General features: G+C 49.6%; 1 protein-coding gene across 2 annotated transcripts in view; it reads left to right on the plus strand.

The window, feature by feature from the left end:
- Nucleotides 1-19731, plus strand: part of LOC138782920 (kinesin-like protein KIFC3) — a 158595-nt gene that overhangs the window by 11713 nt on the left and 127151 nt on the right. Inside the window, exons 2-5 of one of the 2 annotated variants that reach the window (XM_069956906.1) lie at nucleotides 2638-2698; nucleotides 3235-3296; nucleotides 14088-14224; nucleotides 16761-16821. In XM_069956906.1, the coding sequence (XP_069813007.1) occupies nucleotides 2638-2698; nucleotides 3235-3296; nucleotides 14088-14224; nucleotides 16761-16821 (321 nt within the window). The remainder of the gene's footprint in view (nucleotides 1-2637; nucleotides 2699-3234; nucleotides 3297-14087; nucleotides 14225-16760; nucleotides 16822-19731) is intronic. The other variant, XM_069956907.1, reaches the window with a different exon arrangement.

The following is a 19731-nucleotide window of genomic DNA, read 5'->3' on the forward strand; positions in this document are numbered from 1 at the left end:
CAGTATAGCAATCAGCATGTGGTATATAATGTATAGTAACTGTATAACCCTGATAACACAGCAGCAGCTGGATATGTGATATATAAGTTACTGTACAGTATAGCAATCAGCATGTGGTATATAATGTATAGTAACTGTATAACCCTGATAACACAGCAGCTGGATGTGTGATATATAAGTTACTGTACAGTATAGCAGCATGAGGTGTATAATGTATAGTAAGTGTATAACCCTGATAACACAGCAGCTGGATATGTGATATATAAGTTACTGTACAGTATAGCAGCATGTGGTGTATAATGTATAGTAACTGTATAACCCTGATAACACAGCAGCTGGATATGTGATATATAAGTTACTGTACAGTATAGCAGCATGTGGTGTATAATGTATAGTAACTGTATAACCCTGATAACACAGCAGCTGGATGTGTGATATATAAGTTACTGTACAGTATAGCAGCATGTGGTGTATAATGTATAGTAACTGTATAACCCTGATAACACAGCAGCAGCTGGATATGTGATATATAAGTTACTGTACAGTATAGAAGCATGTGGTATATAATGTATAGTAACTGTATAACCCTGATAACACAGCAGCAGCTGGATATGTGATATATAAGTTACTGTACAGTATAGCAATCAGCATGTGGTATATAATGTATAGTAACTGTATAACCCTCATAACACAGCAGCTGGATAGGTGATGTATAAGTTACTGTACAGTATAGCAATCAGCATGTGGTATATAATGTATAGTAACTGTATAACCCTGATAACACAGCAGCTGGATATGTGATATATAAGTTACTGTACAGTATAGCAATCAGCATGTGGTATATAATGTATAGTAACTGTATAACCCTGATAACACAGCAGCTGGATATGTGATATATAAGTTACTGTACAGTATAGAAGCATGTGGTATATAATGTATAGTAACTGTATAACCCTGATAACACAGCAGCAGCTGGATATGTGATATATAAGTTACTGTACAGTATAGCAATCAGCATGTGGTATATAATGTATAGTAACTGTATAACCCTGATAACACAGCAGCTGGATATGTGATATATAAGTTACTGTACAGTATAGCAATCAGCATGTGGTATATAATGTATAGTAACTGTATAACCCTGATAACACAGCAGCTGGATATGTGATATATAAGTTACTGTACAGTATAGAAGCATGTGGTATATAATGTATAGTAACTGTATAACCCTGATAACACAGCAGCAGCTGGATATGTGATATATAAGTTACTGTACAGTATAGCAATCAGCATGTGGTATATAATGTATAGTAACTGTATAACCCTGATAACACAGCAGCTGGATATGTGATATATAAGTTACTGTACAGTATAGCAATCAGCATGTGGTATATAATGTATAGTAACTGTATAACCCTGATAACACAGCAGCTGGATATGTGATATATAAGTTACTGTACAGTATAGCAATCAGCATGTGGTATATAATGTATAGTAACTGTATAACCCTGATAACACAGCAGCTGGATATGTGATATATAAGTTAGTGTATAGTATAGCAGCATGTGGTATATAATGTATAGTAACTGTATAACCCTGATAACACAGCAGCTGGATATGTGATATATAAGTTACTGTACAGTATAGAAGCATGTGGTATATAATGTATAGTAACTGTATAACCCTGATAACACAGCAGCAGCTGGATATGTGATATATAAGTTACTGTACAGTATAGCAATCAGCATGTGGTATATAATGTATAGTAACTGTATAACCCTCATAACACAGCAGCTGGATAGGTGATGTATAAGTTACTGTACAGTATAGCAATCAGCATGTGGTATATAATGTATAGTAACTGTATAACCCTGATAACACAGCAGCTGGATATGTGATATATAAGTTACTGTACAGTATAGAAGCATGTGGTATATAATGTATAGTAACTGTATAACCCTGATAACACAGCAGCAGCTGGATATGTGATATATAAGTTACTGTACAGTATAGCAATCAGCATGTGGTATATAATGTATAGTAACTGTATAACCCTGATAACACAGCAGCTGGATATGTGATATATAAGTTACTGTACAGTATAGCAGCATGTGGTGTATAATGTATAGTAACTGTATAACCCTGATGACACAGCAGCAGCAGCTTGTAGGTACAGGATGGAGCTGCAGATCCCCATAATGGAGAGGATGGGAAACACAAGGACTGACAGAGACTGCAGGGAGCAGGGAGAAATGAGCAGGACAGATGTGGGCACATACATGCATCGCTCTCTGTCCGGGGAGAGAGGGGTTACAGCTATGGAGAGATTACCTCCACAGTCCTGTCCCCTGATGTAAGCCCCAGCCTGAAGTGAATCTGCTGTGATTTGGAAGGTGATGGAGACTTCCTGGGTCAGAGTACAGGGCTGTAGACCCTGCTATGCAAACCATGCCCCTCCCCCACTCCCCCTCCCACCCAGTACAGGGAGCTCTTACACCAATGCAATGCTCTTACACCAAGTCACTATTCTGAAAAACTGTGAGCTCTTAAACCAAGTTACTCTTAAACCAAGTTACTCTTAAACCAAGGTACCACTGTAATCGTAATTTGCAGATTATCCATATTTCTCTTACCCAGGGGACTAAAGATGGAAAAGGGCAACGATCCAGTAGAAGGGCGACCCCTGTATCTGCCCCAGGTGAGCAGTTTGTGAAGCGTGGTATGAAAGCAAGCGGAGTGTGAGCTGGGAACGGGCAGAGCGTAAGCTGGCAGTGATTGGAGCTTTGGCTGGCAGTGGGCAGGGAGCGGGCGGAGCGTGGGCAGGGAGCGGGCGTAGCGTGGGCTGGCAGTGATAGTAGCTTTGGCTGGCAGTGGGCAGGGAGCGGGCGTAGCGTGGGCTGGCAGTGATCGTAGCTTTGGCTGGCAGTGGGCAGGGAGCGAGCGGAGCGTGGGCTGGCAGTGATAGTAGCTTTGGCTGGCAGTGGGCAGGGAGCGGGCTGAGCGTAGGCTGGGAGCGGGCAGACTGTTAGCAGCATGTGGTTATCTACCTGCCCGCCACTGCCTCTCCATTAATGAATCAGGTGACCCCGTACACATTGGCTGATTGGCCAATATCAATCTGTGTATAAGAGCGATGAGTAGATTGTACTATTCACTTGTATCACGGGGGGGGGGGGGGGGAGCAGACCGTGTAGTTAATGCAGCATCCATCTTCTTCTGTGCTCTCTCTTATAGAGTCAGACAGGTATAAGGACCTGAAGACTCTGCTGACACATCTTGGCGTCCCCTATATACAGGTAACAGTGCACCACACCCGGCTATTGCCCCCTATATACAGGTAACAGTGCACCACACCCGGCTATTGCCCCCTATATACAGGTAACAGTGCACCACACCCGGCTATTGGCCCCTATATACAGGTAACAGTGCACCACACCCGGCTATTGGCCCCTATATACAGGTAACAGTGCACCACACCCGGCTATTGCCCCCTATATACAGGTAACAGTGCACCACACCAGGCTATTGCCCCCTATATACAGGTAACAGTGCACCACACCCGGCTATTGCCCCCTATATACAGGTAACAGTGGACCACACCCGGCTATTGCCCCCTATATACAGGTAACAGTGCACCACACCCGGCTATTGCCCCCTATATACAGGTAACAGTGCACCACACCCGGCTATTGCCCCCTATATACAGGTAACAGTGCACCACACCCGGCTATTGCCCCCTATATACAGGTAACAGTGCACCACACCCGGCTATTGCCCCCTATATACAGGTAACAGTGCACCACACCAGGCTATTGCCCCTATATACAGGTAACAGTGCACCACACCCGGCTATTGTCCCCTATATACAGGTAACAGTGCACCACAACCCGGCTATTGCCCCCTATATACAGGTAACAGCGCACCACACCCGGCTATTGCCCCATTACCCCCTATAAACAGGTAACAGTGCACCAGACCAGGCTATTGCCCCCTATATACAGGTAACAGTGGACCACACCCGGCTATTGCCCCCTATATACAGGTAACAGTGCACCACACCCGGCTTTTGCCCCCTATATACAGGTAACAGTGCACCACACCAGGCTATTGCCCCCTATATACAGGTAACAGTGCACCACACCCGGCTATTGCCCCTATATACAGGTAACAGTGCACCACACCCGGCTATTGCCCCCTATATACAGGTAACAGCGCACCACACCCAGCTATTGCCCCATTACCCCCTATATACAGGTAACAGTGCACCACACCCGGCTATTGCCCCATTACCCCCTATATACAGGTAACAGTGCACCACACCCGGCTATTGCCCCCTATATACAGGTAACAGTGGACCACACCCGGCTATTGCCCCCTATATACACGTAACAGTGCACCACACCGGCTATTGCCCCCTATATACAGGTAACAGTGCACCACACCAGGCTATTGCCCCCCTATATACAGGTAACAGTGCACCACACCAGGCTATTGCCCCCTATATACAGGTAACAGTGCACCACACCTGGCTATTGCCCCTATATACAGGTAACAGTGCACCACACCCGGCTATTGCCCCCTATATACAGGTAACAGTGGACCACACCCGGCTATTGCCCCCCTATATACAGGTAACAGTGCACCACACCCCGCTATTGCCCCCTATATACAGGTAACAGTGCACCACACCCGGCAATTGCCCCCTATATACAGGTAACAGTGCACCACACCCGGCTATTGCCCCCTAAATACAGGTAACAGTGCACCACACCAGGCTATTGCCCCCTATATACAGGTAACAGTGCACCACACCTGGCTATTGCCCCCTATATACAGGTAACAGTGCACCACACCTGGCTATTGCCCCTATATACAGGTAACAGTGCACCACACCTGGCTATTGCCCCCTATATACAGGTAACAGTGCACCACACCCGGCTATTGCCCCCTATATACAGGTACAGTGGACCACACCCGGCTATTGCCCCCTATATACAGGTAACAGTGCACCCACACCCCGCTATTGCCCCCTATATACAGGTATCAGTGCACCACACCCGGCTATTGCCCCCTATATACAGGTAACAGTGCACCACACCCGGCTATTGCCCCCTATATACAGGTAACAGTGCACCACACCCGGCTATTGCCCCCTATATACAGGTAACAGTGCACCACACCAGGCTATTGCCCCCTATATACAGGTAACAATGCACCACACCAGGCTATTGCCCCCTATATACAGGTAACAGTGCACCACACCCGGCTATTGCCCCCTATATACAGGTAACAGTGCACCACACCCGGCTATTGCCCCTATATACAGGTATCAGTGCACCACACCCGGCTATTGCCCCCTATATACAGGTAACAGTGCACCACACCTGCTATTTGCCCCCTATATACAGGTAACAGTGCACCACACCCGGCTATTGCCCCATTACCCCCTATATACAGGTAACCGCACCACACCGGGCTATTGCCCCATTACCCCCTATATACAGGTAACAGTGCACTACACCCAGCTATTGCCCCCTAAATACAGGTAACAGTGGACCACACCCGGCTATTGCCCCCTATATACAGGTACAGTGCACACACACCCGGCTATTGCCCCTATATACAGGTAACAGTGCACCACACCCGGCTATTGCCCCCTATATACAGGTAACAGTGCACCACACCCGGCTATTGCCCCCTAAATACAGGTAACAGTGCACCACACCAGGCTATTGCCCCCTATATACAGGTAACAGTGCACCACACCAGGCTATTGCCCCCTATATACAGGTAACAGTGCACCACACCAGGCTATTGCCCCCTATATACAGGTAACAGTGCACCACACCTGGCTATTGCCCCCTATATACAGGTAACAGTGCACCACACCCGGCTATTGCCCCCTATATACAGGTAACAGTGGACCACACCCGGCTATTGCCCCCTATATACAGGTAACAGTGCACCACACCCCGCTATTGCCCCCTATATACAGGTAACAGTGCACCACACCCGGCTATTGCCCCCTATATACAGGTAACAGTGCACCACCACCCGGCTATTGCCCCCTATATACAGGGTAACAGTGCACCACACCCGGCTATTGCCCCCTATATACAGGTAACCGTGCACCACACCCGGCTATTGCCCCCTATATACAGGTAACAGCGCACCACACCCGGCTATTGCCCCCTATATACAGGTAACAGTGCACCACACCCGGCTATTGCCCCCTATATACAGGTAACAGTGCACCACACCCGGCTATTGCCCCCTATATACAGGTAACAGCGCACCACACCCGGCTATGCCCCCTATATACAGGTAACAGCGCACCACAACCCGCTATTGCCCCCTATATACAGGTAACAGTGCACACACACCGGCTATTGCCCCCTATATACAGGTAACAGTGCACCACACCCGGCTATTGCCCCCTATATACAGGTAACCAGTGCACCACACCCGGCTATTGCCCCCTATATACAGGTAACAGTGCACCACACCCGGCTATTGCCCCCTATATACAGGTAACAGTGCACCACACCCGGCTATTGCCCCCTATATACAGGTAACAGTGCACCACACCCGGCTATTGCCCCCTATATACAGGTAACAGTGCACCACACCAGGCTATTGCCCCCTATATACAGGTAACAGTGCACCACACCCGGCTATTGCCCCCTATATACAGGTAACAGTGCACCACACCCGGCTATTTCCCCCTATATACAGGTAACAGTGCACCACACCCGGCTATTGCCCCCTATATACAGGTAACAGTGCACCACACCCGGCTATTGCCCCCTATATACAGGTAACAGTGCACCACACCAGGCTATTGCCCCCTATATACAGGTAACAGTGCACCACACCCGGCTATTGTCCCCTATATACAGGTAACAGTGCACCACACCCGGCTATTGCCCCCTATATACAGGTAACAGTGCACCACACCCGGCTATTGCCCCCTATATACAGGTAACAGTGCACCACACCTGGCTATTGCCCCCTATATACAGGTAACAGTGCACCACACCCGGCTATTGCCCCCTATATACAGGTAACAGTGGACCACACCCGGCTATTGCCCCCTATATACAGGTAACAGTGCACCACACCCGGCTATTGCCCCCTATATACAGGTAACAGTGCACCACACCCGGCTATTGCCCCTATATACAGGTAACAGTGCACCACACCAGGCTATTGCCCCCTATATACAGGTAACAGTGCACCACACCAGGCTATTGCCCCCTATATACAGGTAACAGTGCACCACACCAGGCTATTGCCCCCTATATACAGGTAACAGTGCACCACACCCGGCTATTGCCCCCTATATACAGGTAACAGTGCACCACACCCGGCTATTGCCCCCTATATACAGGTAACAGTGCACCACACCCGGCTATTGCCCCATTACCCCCTATATACAGGTAACCGCACCACACCGGGCTATTGCCCCATTACCCCCTATATACAGGTAACAGTGCACCACACCCGGCTATTGCCCCCTATATACAGGTAACAGTGCACCACACCCGGCTATTGGCCCCTATATACAGGTAACAGTGCACCACACCTGGCTATTGCCCCCTATATACAGGTAACAGTGCACCACACCCGGCTATTGCCCCCTATATACAGGTAACAGTGCACCACACCCGGCTATTGCCCCCTATATACAGGTAAACCGTGCACCACACCCGGCTATTGCCCCCTATATACAGGTAACAGCGCACCACACCCGGCTATTGCCCCCTATATACAGGTAACAGTGCACCACACCCGGCTATTGCCCCCTATATACAGGTAACAGTGCACCACACCCGGCTATTGCCCCATTACCCCCTATATACAGGTAACCGCACCACACCGGGCTATTGCCCCATTACCCCCTATATACAGGTAACAGTGCACTACACCCCGCTATTGCCCCCTATATACAGGTAACAGTGCACCACACCCGGCTATTGCCCCCTATATACAGGTAACAGTGGACCACACCCGGCTATTGCCCCCTATATACAGGTAACAGTGCACCACACCCGGCTATTGCCCCCTATATACAGGTAACAGTGCACCACACCCGGCTATTGCCCCCTATATACAGGTAACAGTGCACCACACCCGGCTATTGCCCCCTATATACAGGTAACAGTGCACCACACCCGGCTATTGCCCCATTACCCCCTATATACAGGTAACAGTGCACCACACCCGGCTATTGCCCCATTACCCCCTATATACAGGTAACAGCGCACCACACCAGGCTATTGCCCCATTACCCCCTATATACAGGTAACAGTGCACCACACCCGGCTATTGCCCCATTACCCCCTATATACAGGTAACAGTGCACCACACCCGGCTATTGCCCCATTACCCCCTATATACAGGTAACAGTGCACCACACCCGGCTATTGCCCCATTACCCCCTATATACAGGTAACAGTGCACCACACCCGGCTATTGCCCCATTACCCCCTATATACAGGCAGGGGCGGTCTTGGCATTTCTGGGGCCCCAAGCGAAGTTATGTCTGGGCCCCCCCTCAACACGCGCTCAACAACAATAGACCGCTGTGTGCTGCCCCCATTAGTATATACCCCTTGTGCACTACCGCCAGTAATATATACTACTCATGTGCTGCCCCCAATAGTATATACCCCTTGTGTCCTGCACCCTAGTAGTATATACCCCTTGTTTGCTTCCCCCAGTAGTATATAGACCCCTGTGTGTTCCCCCAGTTATATATAGCCCCCCCGTGTGCTTCCCAAGAAGTATATAGACCTCCTGTGTGCTGCCCCAGTTGTATATAGACCTCCTGTGTGCTGCCCCCAGTTGTATATACCCCCTGTGTGCTCCCCCACTAGTATATAGCCCCCCTGTGTGCTCCCTCAGGGGTATTTAGCCCCCCTGTGTGCTCCCACACTTGGATATAGCCCCCCTGTGTGCTCCACCACTTGGATATAGACCCCTGTGTGCTCCTCCAGTAGTATATAAACCCCCTGTGTGGTTCCCCCAGTAGTATATAGACCCCCTGTGTGCCCCACCAGTGTTATATAGACCGCTTGTGTGCTGCCCCAGTAGTATACAGACCCCTGTGTGCTCCCCCAGTTATATATAGACCCCCTGTGTGCTTCCCCCAGCAGTATATAGACCACCTGTGTGCCTCACCAGTAGTATATAGACTCCTGTATGTTCTCCCAGTAGTATATAGACCCCTGTATGTTCCCCCAGTAGTATATAGACCCCCTGTATGTTCCCCCCAGTAGTATATAGACCCCCTGTATGTTCCCCCAGTAGTATATAGACCCCCTGTGTGCACCACCAGTAGTATATAGACCCCTGTGTGCTCCACTAGTAGTATATAGACCCCCTGTGTGCTCCCTCAGTAGTATATAGCCCCCCGTGTGCTCCCTCACTTGGATATAGACCTCCTGTGTGCTCTCCAAGTTGTATATAGACCCCATTCTGCTGCCCCAAGTAGTATATAGACCCCCTGTGTGCTGCCCCAGTAGTATATAGACCCCTCTGTGAAGCCCCAGTAGTCTATATCCCCCTGTGTGCTCCCCCAGTTATATATAGCCCCCCGTGTGTGCTCCACCTGTTATATTGCCCCCCCGTGTGCTCCCCCATTTATATAGACCCCCGATGTGCGCTCCCCCAGTTACACAGACCCCTGTGTGCTCTCCCTCCCATATAGTATATAACACAATCAAACAAACACTTATACTCACCTGTGTCCAGGCGTCTCCTCTTCTCTTCAATCTTGTGGCCGCAGGAAGGGTTTTCCCTGCGATCACAAGAGGCCGCACTCCCCTTGTCCTGGCGCCGATGCTCCAGTGATGTCACAGCGCCGGCACCACAAGGACAAAGCCGCCACTTGTGACTGCAGGGAAAACACTTTCTGCAGCCACAAGAGTGACTGACAGGAAGGGAGCCAATGTCTCCCGCCCTGTCAGTGCTGCTGCATGTAACTATGAGCGCTCATTACGAGTGCTCATAGTAACAGTTCAGATGGCAGCAGCGAGCGGGGCAGCGGCCCTGTCCAGTGGTCTTGGGCAAAAGAGCGGGGCATGGGGGCCCCCCTGGATGTTGGGGGCCCCAAGCGATCGCTTGGGGTGCTTGGTGCCAAAGACCGCCACTGTATACAGGTAATAGTGCACCACACCTGGCTACTACCCCATTACCCCCTATATACAGGAAACACTCAGTGCACCACACCCGGCTATTGCCCCATTACCCCCTATATACAGGTAACACTCAGTGCAGCACACCCGGCTATTGCCCTATCACACCCTAAAGACGCCTCCGGACACAGGTCGCCTCCATATTCCGAGAGTTGAGTTAACTTGTTTAACACCATCTTTTTTTATGACATGTCACGCAGGTGTCAGCGGTTTGTGACCAGGGCGAACACACCAGTGACTAGTCATCTATAGTAAGATAGAGAGGGAAGCGTCATCTGAGCTCTTCTCCCGGCTCCACCTACCTACCAGGGCGACCACACCAGTCACTAGTCATATATAGTAAGACATAGAGGGAAGCATCATCCAGGCTCTTCTCCCGGCTCCACCTACCTACCAGGGCGACCACACTTGTCACTAGTCATATATAGTAAGACATAGAGGGAAGTGTCATCCAGGCTCTTCTCCCGGCTCCACCTACTGATCAGGACGACCACACCAGTCACTAGTCATATATAGTAAGACATAGAGGGAAGCGTCATCCAGGCTCTTCTCCCGGCTCCACCTACTGATCAGGACGACCACACCAGTCACTAGTCATCTATAGTAAGATAGAGAGGGAAGCGTCATCTGAGCTCTTCTCCCGGCTCCACCTACTGATCAGGACGACCACACCAGTCACTAGTCATATATAGTAAGACAGAGAGGGAAGCGTCATCCAGGCTCTTCTCCCGGCTCCACCTACTGATCAGGACGACCACACCAGTCACTAGTCATATATAGTAAGACATAGAGGGAAGCGTCATCCAGGCTCTTCTCCCGGCTCCACCTACTGATCAGGACGACCACACCAGTCACTAGTCATATATAGTAAGACATAGAGGGAAGCGTCATCCAGGCTCTTCTCCCGGCTCCACCTACTGATCAGGACGACCACACCAGTCACTAGTCATATATAGTAAGACAGAGAGGGAAGCGTCATCCAGGCTCTTCTCCCGGCTCCACCTACTGATCAGGACGACCACACTTGTCACTAGTCATATATAGTAAGACAGAGAGGGAAGCGTCATCCAGGCTCTTCTCCCGGCTCCACCTACCTACCAGGGCGACCACACTTGTCACTAGTCATATATAGTAAGACATAGAGGGAAGCGTCATCCAGGCTCTTCTCCCGGCTCCACCTACTGATCAGGACGACCACACCAGTCACTAGTCATATATAGTAAGACAGAGAGGGAAGCGTCATCCAGGCTCTTCTCCCGGCTCCACCTACCTACCAGGGCGACCACACCAGTCCACTAGTCATATATAGTAAGACATAGAGGGAAGCGTCATCCAGGCTCTTCTCCCGGCTCCGCCTAGTGATCAGGACGACCACACCAGTCACTAGTCATATATAGTAAGACATAGAGGGAAGCGTCATCCAGGCTCTTCTCCCGGCTCCACCTACCTACCAGGGCGACCACACTTGTCACTAGTGATATATAGTAAGATAGAGAGGGAAGCGTCATCCAGGCTCTTCTCCCGGCTCCACCTACTGATCAGGACGACCATACCAGTCACTAGTCATATATAGTAAGACATAGAGGGAAGCGTCATCCAGGCTCTTCTCCCGGCTCCGCCTAGTGATCAGGACGACCACACCAGTCACTAGTGATATATAGTAAGACATAGAGGGAAGCGTCATCCAGGCTCTTCTCCCGGCTCCACCTACTGATCAGGACGACCACACCAGTCACTAGTCATCTATAGTAAGATAGAGAGGGAAGCGTCATCCAGGCTCTTCTCCCGGCTCCACCTACTGATCAGGACGACCACACCAGTCACTAGTGATATATAGTAAGACATAGAGGGAAGCGTCATCCAGGCTCTTCTCCCGGCTCCACCTACCTACCAGGGCGACCACACTTGTCACTAGTCATATATAGTAAGATAGAGAGGGAAGTGTCATCAGAGCTCTTCTCCCGGCTCCACCTACTGATCAGGACGACCACACCAGTCACTAGTCATATATAGTAAGATAGAGAGGGAAGCGTCATCCAGGCTCTTCTCCCGGCTCCACCTACTGATCAGGACGACCACACCAGTCACTAGTCATATATAGTAAGACATAGAGGGAAGCGTCATCCAGGCTCTTCTCCCGGCTCCACCTACTGATCAGGACGACCACACCAGTCACTAGTGATATATAGTAAGACATAGAGGGAAGCGTCATCCAGGCTCTTCTCCCGGCTCCACCTACTGATCAGGACGACCACACTTGTCACTAGTCATATATAGTAAGACATAGAGGGAAGCGTCATCCAGGCTCTTCTCCCGGCTCCACCTACTGATCAGGACGACCACACCAGTCACTAGTCATATATAGTAAGACATAGAGGGAAGCGTCATCCAGGCTCTTCTCCTGGCTCCACCTACCTACCAGGGCGACCACACCAGTCACTAGTCATATATAGTAAGACATAGAGGGAAGCGTCATCCAGGCTCTTCTCCCGGCTCCACCTACTGATCAGGACGACCACACCAGTCACTAGTCATATATAGTAAGACATAGAGGGAAGCGTCATCCAGGCTCTTCTCCCGGCTCCACCTACTGATCAGGACGACCACACCAGTCACTAGTCATATATAGTAAGACATAGAGGGAAGCGTCATCCAGGCTCTTCTCCCGGCTCCACCTACTGATCAGGACGACCACACCAGTCACTAGTCATATATAGTAAGACATAGAGGGAAGCGTCATCCAGGCTCTTCTCCCGGCTCCACCTACTGATCAGGACGACCACACCAGTCACTAGTCATATATAGTAAGACATAGAGGGAAGCGTCATCCAGGCTCTTCTCCCGGCTCCACCTACTGATCAGGACGACCACACCAGTCACTAGTCATATATAGTAAGACATAGAGGGAAGCGTCATCCAGGCTCTTCTCCCGGCTCCACCTACTGATCAGGACGACCACACCAGTCACTAGTCATATATAGTAAGACAGAGAGGGAAGCGTCATCCAGGCTCTTCTCCCGGCTCCACCTACTGATCAGGACGACCACACCAGTCACTAGTCATATATAGTAAGACATAGAGGGAAGCGTCATCCAGGCTCTTCTCCCGGCTCCACCTACTGATCAGGACGACCACACCAGTCACTAGTCATATATAGTAAGACATAGAGGGAAGCGTCATCCAGGCTCTTCTCCCGGCTCCACCTACTGATCAGGACGACCACACCAGTCACTAGTCATATATAGTAAGACAGAGAGGGAAGCGTCATCCAGGCTCTTCTCCCGGCTCCACCTACTGATCAGGACGACCACACCAGTCACTAGTCATATATAGTAAGACATAGAGGGAAGCGTCATCCAGGCTCTTCTCCCGGCTCCACCTACTGATCAGGACGACCACACCAGTCACTAGTCATATATAGTAAGACAGAGAGGGAAGCGTCATCCAGGCTCTTCTCCCGGCTCCACCTACTGATCAGGACGACCACACCAGTCACTAGTCATATATAGTAAGACAGAGAGGGAAGCGTCATCCAGGCTCTTCTCCCGGCTCCACCTACCTACCAGGGCGACCACACTTGTCACTAGTCATATATAGTAAGACATAGAGGGAAGCGTCATCCAGGCTCTTCTCCCGACTCCACCTACCTACCAGGGCGACCACACTTGTCACTAGTCATATATAGTAAGACATAGAGGGAAGCGTCATCCAGGCTCTTCTCCCGGCTCCGCCTAGTGATCAGTCATGCCTTTGTAACACATCAGTAATGTTTTATGTTTTACTATTGGCTGCTGGGAGCACTACCCCCTGCTTCACAACAGTCAGGCAGTGATGTCATCGATATGATGTCACTGATACTTGAGCTGCTCCTCTTTCCTTTACTGCCAGGCCCCCAGTGAAGCGGAAGCCACCTGCGCTCATCTGGTGGTAGAGAAGGTGGCGTGGGGCGCGGTGACCGAGGACATGGACGCTCTGCCGTTCAGCTGCTGTCGCCTCATCCGAAACCTGAAGGCTGACAAGAACATGTAAGTGACATCACATGTGACATTACTAGACAGGTCACTAGACGTGTCATAGCTGCCTGTGTACACCATGGTGGGTGATCAGGTGACCTTCCGGCAGCAGCTGCGGTGTTGTTACTGTTACACCATGGTGGGTGATCAGGTGACCTTCCGGCAGCAGCTGCGGTGTTGTTACTGTTACACCATGGTGGGTGATCAGGTGACCTTCCGGCAGCAGCTGCGGTGTTGTTACTGTTACACCATGTTGGGTGATCAGGTGACCTTCCGGCAGCAGCTGCGGTGTTGTTACTGTTATACCATGGTGGGTGATCAGGTGACCTTCCGGCAGCAGCTGCGGTGTTGTTACTGTTACACCATGGTGGGTGATCAGGTGACCTTCCGGCAACAGCTGCGGTGTTGTTACTGTTACACCATGGTAAGTGATCAGGTGACCTTCCGGCAGCAGCTGCGGTGTTGTTACTGTTACACCATGGTGGGTGATCAGGTGACCTTCCGGCAGCAGCTGCGGTGTTGTTACTGTTACACCATGGTGGGTGATCAGGTGACCTTCCGGCAGCAGCTGCGGTGTTGTTACTGTTACACCATGGTGGGTGATCAGGTGACCTTCCGGCAGCAGCTGCGGTGTTGTTACTGTTACACCATGGTAAGTGATCAGGTGACCTTCCGGCAGCAGCTGCGGTGTTGTTACTGTTACACCATGGTGGGTGATCAGGTGACCTTCCGGCAGCAGCTGCGGTGTTAGTGGTACACCAGGGTGGGTGATCAGGTGACCTTCCGGCAGCAGCTGCGGTGTTGTTACTGTTACACCATGGTGGGTGATCAGGTGACCTTCCGGCAGCAGCTGCGGTGTTGTTACTGTTACACCATGGTGGGTGATCAGGTGACCTTCCGGCAGCAGCTGCGGTGTTGTTACTGTTACACCATGGTGGGTGATCAGGTGACCTTCCGGCAGCAGCTGCGGTGTTGTTACTGTTACACCATGGTGGGTGATCAGGTGACCTTCCGGCAGCAGCTGCGGTGTTGTTACTGTTACACCATGGTGGGTGATCAGGTGACCTTCCGGCAGCAGCTGCGGTGTTGTTACTGTTACACCATGGTAAGTGATCAGGTGACCTTCCGGCAGCAGCTGCGGTGTTACTGTTACACCATGGTGGGTGATCAGGTGACCTTCCGGCAGCAGCTGCGGTGTTGTTACTGTTACACCATGGTGGGTGATCAGGTGACCTTCCGGCAGCAGCTGCGGTGTTACTGTTACACCATGGTGGGTGATCAGGTGACCTTCCGGCAGCAGCTGCGGTGTTGTTACTGTTACACCATGGTGGGTGATCAGGTGACCTTCCGGCAGCAGCTGCGGTGTTGTTACTGTTACACCATGGTGGGTGATCAGGTGACCTTCCGGCCGCAGCTGCGGTGTTGTTACTGTTACACCATGGTGGGTGATCAGGTGACCTTCCGGCAGCAGCTGCGGTGTTGTTACTGTTACACCATGGTGGGTGATCAGGTGACCTTCCGGCAGCAGCTGCGGTGTTGTTACTGTTACACCATGTTGGGTGATCAGGTGACCTTCCGGCAGCAGCTGCGGTGTTGTTACTGTTACACCATGGTGGGTGATCAGGTGACCTTCCGGCAGCAGCTGCGGTGTTACTGTTACACCATGGTGGGTGATCAGGTGACCTTCCGGCAGCAGCTGCGGTGTTGTTACTGTTACACCATGGTGGGTGATCAGGTGACCTTCCGGCAGCAGCTGCGGTGTTGTTACTGTTACACCATGGTGGGTGATCAGGTGACCTTCCGGCAGCAGCTGCGGTGTTGTTACTGTTACACCATGGTGGGTGATCAGGTGACCTTCCGGCAGCAGCTGCGGTGTTGTTGCTGTTACATCATGGTGGGTGATCAGGTGACCTTCCGGCAGCAGCTGCGGTGTTGTTACTGTTACACCATGGTAAGTGATCAGGTGACCTTCCGACAGCAGCTGCGGTGTTGTTACTGTTACACCATGGTGGGTGATCAGGTGACCTTCCGGCAGCAGCTGCGGTGTTGTTACTGTTACACCATGGTGGGTGATCAGGTGACCTTCCGGCAGCAGCTGCGGTGTTGTTACTGTTACACCATGGTGGGTGATCAGGTGACCTTCCGGCAGCAGCTGCGGGTGTTGTTACTGTTACACCATGGTGGGTGATCAGGTGACCTTCCGGCAGCAGCTGCGGTGTTGTACTGTTACACCATGGTGGGTGATCAGGTGACCTTCCGGCAGCAGCTGCGGTGTTACTGTTACACCATGGTGGGTGATCAGGTGACCTTCCGGCAGCAGCTGCGGTGTTGTTACTGTTACACCATGGTGGGTGATCAGGTGACCTTCCGGCAGCAGCTGCGGTGTTGTTACTGTTACACCATGGTGGGTGATCAGGTGACCTTCCGGCAGCAGCGGGGAGGATACATAGGTCAGGATGACGGTAGGATTGCGGCTGGGGGCGGCTTCTTCCCCCGGGGACAGTCTCCTACTTCTCACACTTGTTCCTTCTTGTGTTTTCATCTTCAGAGTAATAAAAGAATATGATTTACCGACAATCCTGAGTAACCTGAATCTGAGTAAAGAACAGGTGAGTGACCGATCCCTTCTGTCCTGAGCACAACTGCAACTTCTGAAAGACGTCCCCTATAGGTAGAGGTCCGCGTCTTGCCCCAGTATCATCACCCGCCTATGCGGATAAGTAGCAGACATATATATATATATATATATATACACATGTCTACAGCTGACAGTCACCTATCACTATATATATATATATATATATATATATATATATACACACACACACACACACCTACAGGCGACAGTCGCCTATCTCTCTCTCTCTATTTATATATACACACATACATCTACAACCAACAGTCACCTATCCTCATATATATACATATATATATATATATATATATATACACACATACATCTACAACCAACAGTCACCTATCCTCATATATATATACATATATATATATATATATATATATATATATATATATATATATACACACACATACATCTACAGCCGGCAGTCACCTATCCTCATCAGTCACCTATCCTCATATATATATATATATATATATATATATATATACATATATACACTCAGCGGCCACTTTATTAGGTACACCATGCTAGTAACAGGTTGGACCCCCTTTTGCCCTCAGAACTGCCCCAATTCTTGGTGGCATAGATACAACAAGGTGCTGGAAGCTTCCTCAGAGATTTTGGTCCATAGTGACATGATGACATCACACAGTTGCCGCAGATTTGTCGGCTGCACATCCATGATGCCAATCTCCCGTTCCACCACATCCCAAAGATGCTCTATTGGATTGAGATCTGGTGACTGTGGAGGCCATTGGAGTACAGTGACCTCATTGTCATGTTCAAGAAACCAGTCTGAGATGATTCTAGCTGTATGACATGGCGCATTATCCTGCTGAAAGTCGCCATCAGATGTTGGGTCCATTGTGGTCATAAAGGGATGGACATGGTCAGCAACAATACTCAGGTAGGCTGTGGCGTTGTAACCATGCTCAATTGGTACCAAGGGGCCCAAAGAGTGCCAAGAAAATATTCCCCACACCATGACACCACCACCACCAGCCTGAACCGTTGATACAAGGCAGGATGGATCCACGCTTTCATGTTGTTGACGCCAAATTCTGACCCTACCATCCGAATGTCGCAGCAGAAATCGAGACTCATCAGACCAGGCAACGTTTTTCCAATCTTCTACTGTCCAATTTCGATGAGCTTGTGCAAATTGTAGCCTCAGTTTCCTGTTCTTAGCTGAGCGGAGTGGCCCCCGGTGTGGTCTTCTGCTGCTGTAGCCCATCTGCCTCAAAGTTGGCCGTACTGTGCGATCAGAGATGCTCTTCTGCCTACCTTGGCTGTAACGGTTGGCTATTTGAGTCACTGTTGCCTTTCTATCAGCTGGAACCAGTCTGCCCATTCTCCTCTGACCTCTGGCATCAACAAGGCATTTCCGCCCACAGAACTGCCGCTCACTGGGTGGTTTTTCTTTTTCGGACCATTCTCTGTAAACCCTAGAGATGGTTGTGCGTGAAAATCCCAGTAGATCAGCAGTTTCTGAAATACTCAGACCAGCCCTTCTGGCACCAACAATCATGCCACGTTCAAAGGCCTCAAATCACCTTTCTTCCCCATACTGATGCTCGGTTTGAACTGCAGGAGATTGTCTTGACCATGTCTACATGCCTAAATGCACTGAGTTGCCGCCATGTGATTGGCTGATTAGAAATTAAGTGGTAATGTGCAGTTGGACAGGTGTACCTAATAAAGTGGCCGGTGAGTGTATATATATATACACACACACACATACATCTACAGCCGACAGTCACCTATCCTCATATATATATATATATATATATATATATATATATATATACATACAGACAAGCACGCACACTCACACACACATGTACAGCCGACAGTCACCTATCCCTAGATATGTTGTGAGGGGATTAGCTCATGGGATCACCATCTCCTGGGGTAGATAGACGCTTTATGGCACAAAACACAGTCCACACCAGCAAGTAAGGTGCATCTGGCCGCAACCAGTTTTATTTTTCTTTGCAGCAGATAAAATAAACAATAATACAAACAGAAAACCTACGCCATCTGGCGACTAACTAAACAGTTATCAACTCACTGACCAGAGCAGAGCCTACTGCACAGCTCTCCAGCAAAGCCTGCAGCACAGTGTACTCACAATGAGACTTTACCCAGGAGCAGATAGAGCCACCATCCTGTGAGCTGTCTGCCCTGTTATAACACACCAATACCTGGAGTGGCCAAGTGGAGTAGGAGCCCACCCATCTCTCCCCTACTCCAAAGCAGCCAGGCCCTTTATCCAGTCCTTGCCAAAACCTATAGCAAATAACCAGTCTCCTTGCTACGCTAACTCCCTGGCGGCTTATTTAACAAACATATGACAGGAACCTTGGTGAAACATACATTCCATCCACTACTTTGCCCCTGATCCTGTCACTATATATATATATATATATATATATACACACATACATATCTACAGCCGACAGACACCTATCCCCATATATATACACATCTACATCTGACAGAAACCTATCCCTATATATAGATAAATCTACAGCAGACAGTCACCTATCCCCATATATATAACACATCTACAGCCGACAGTCACCTATCTATCTATCTATCTATCTATCTATCTATCTATCTATCTATCTATCTATCTCCTATCTATCTCCTATCTATCTATCTATCTATCTATCTATCTATCTATCTATCTATCTATCTCCTATCTATCTCCTATCTATCTATCTATCTATCTATCTCCTATCTATCTATCTATCTATCTATCTCTCTCTCTCTCTCTCTCTCTCCAAGTGGCGGGTGCTTTACAGAGTAAGTCCCTTGGCATGGGATCCCAACAGATACAAAGCAAAATTCCGCAGCACACCAGCTTCAGGTGAAA

Source organism: Dendropsophus ebraccatus, chromosome 2, assembly GCF_027789765.1.
Source record: "Dendropsophus ebraccatus isolate aDenEbr1 chromosome 2, aDenEbr1.pat, whole genome shotgun sequence".
Taxonomy (NCBI): domain Eukaryota; kingdom Metazoa; phylum Chordata; class Amphibia; order Anura; family Hylidae; genus Dendropsophus; species Dendropsophus ebraccatus.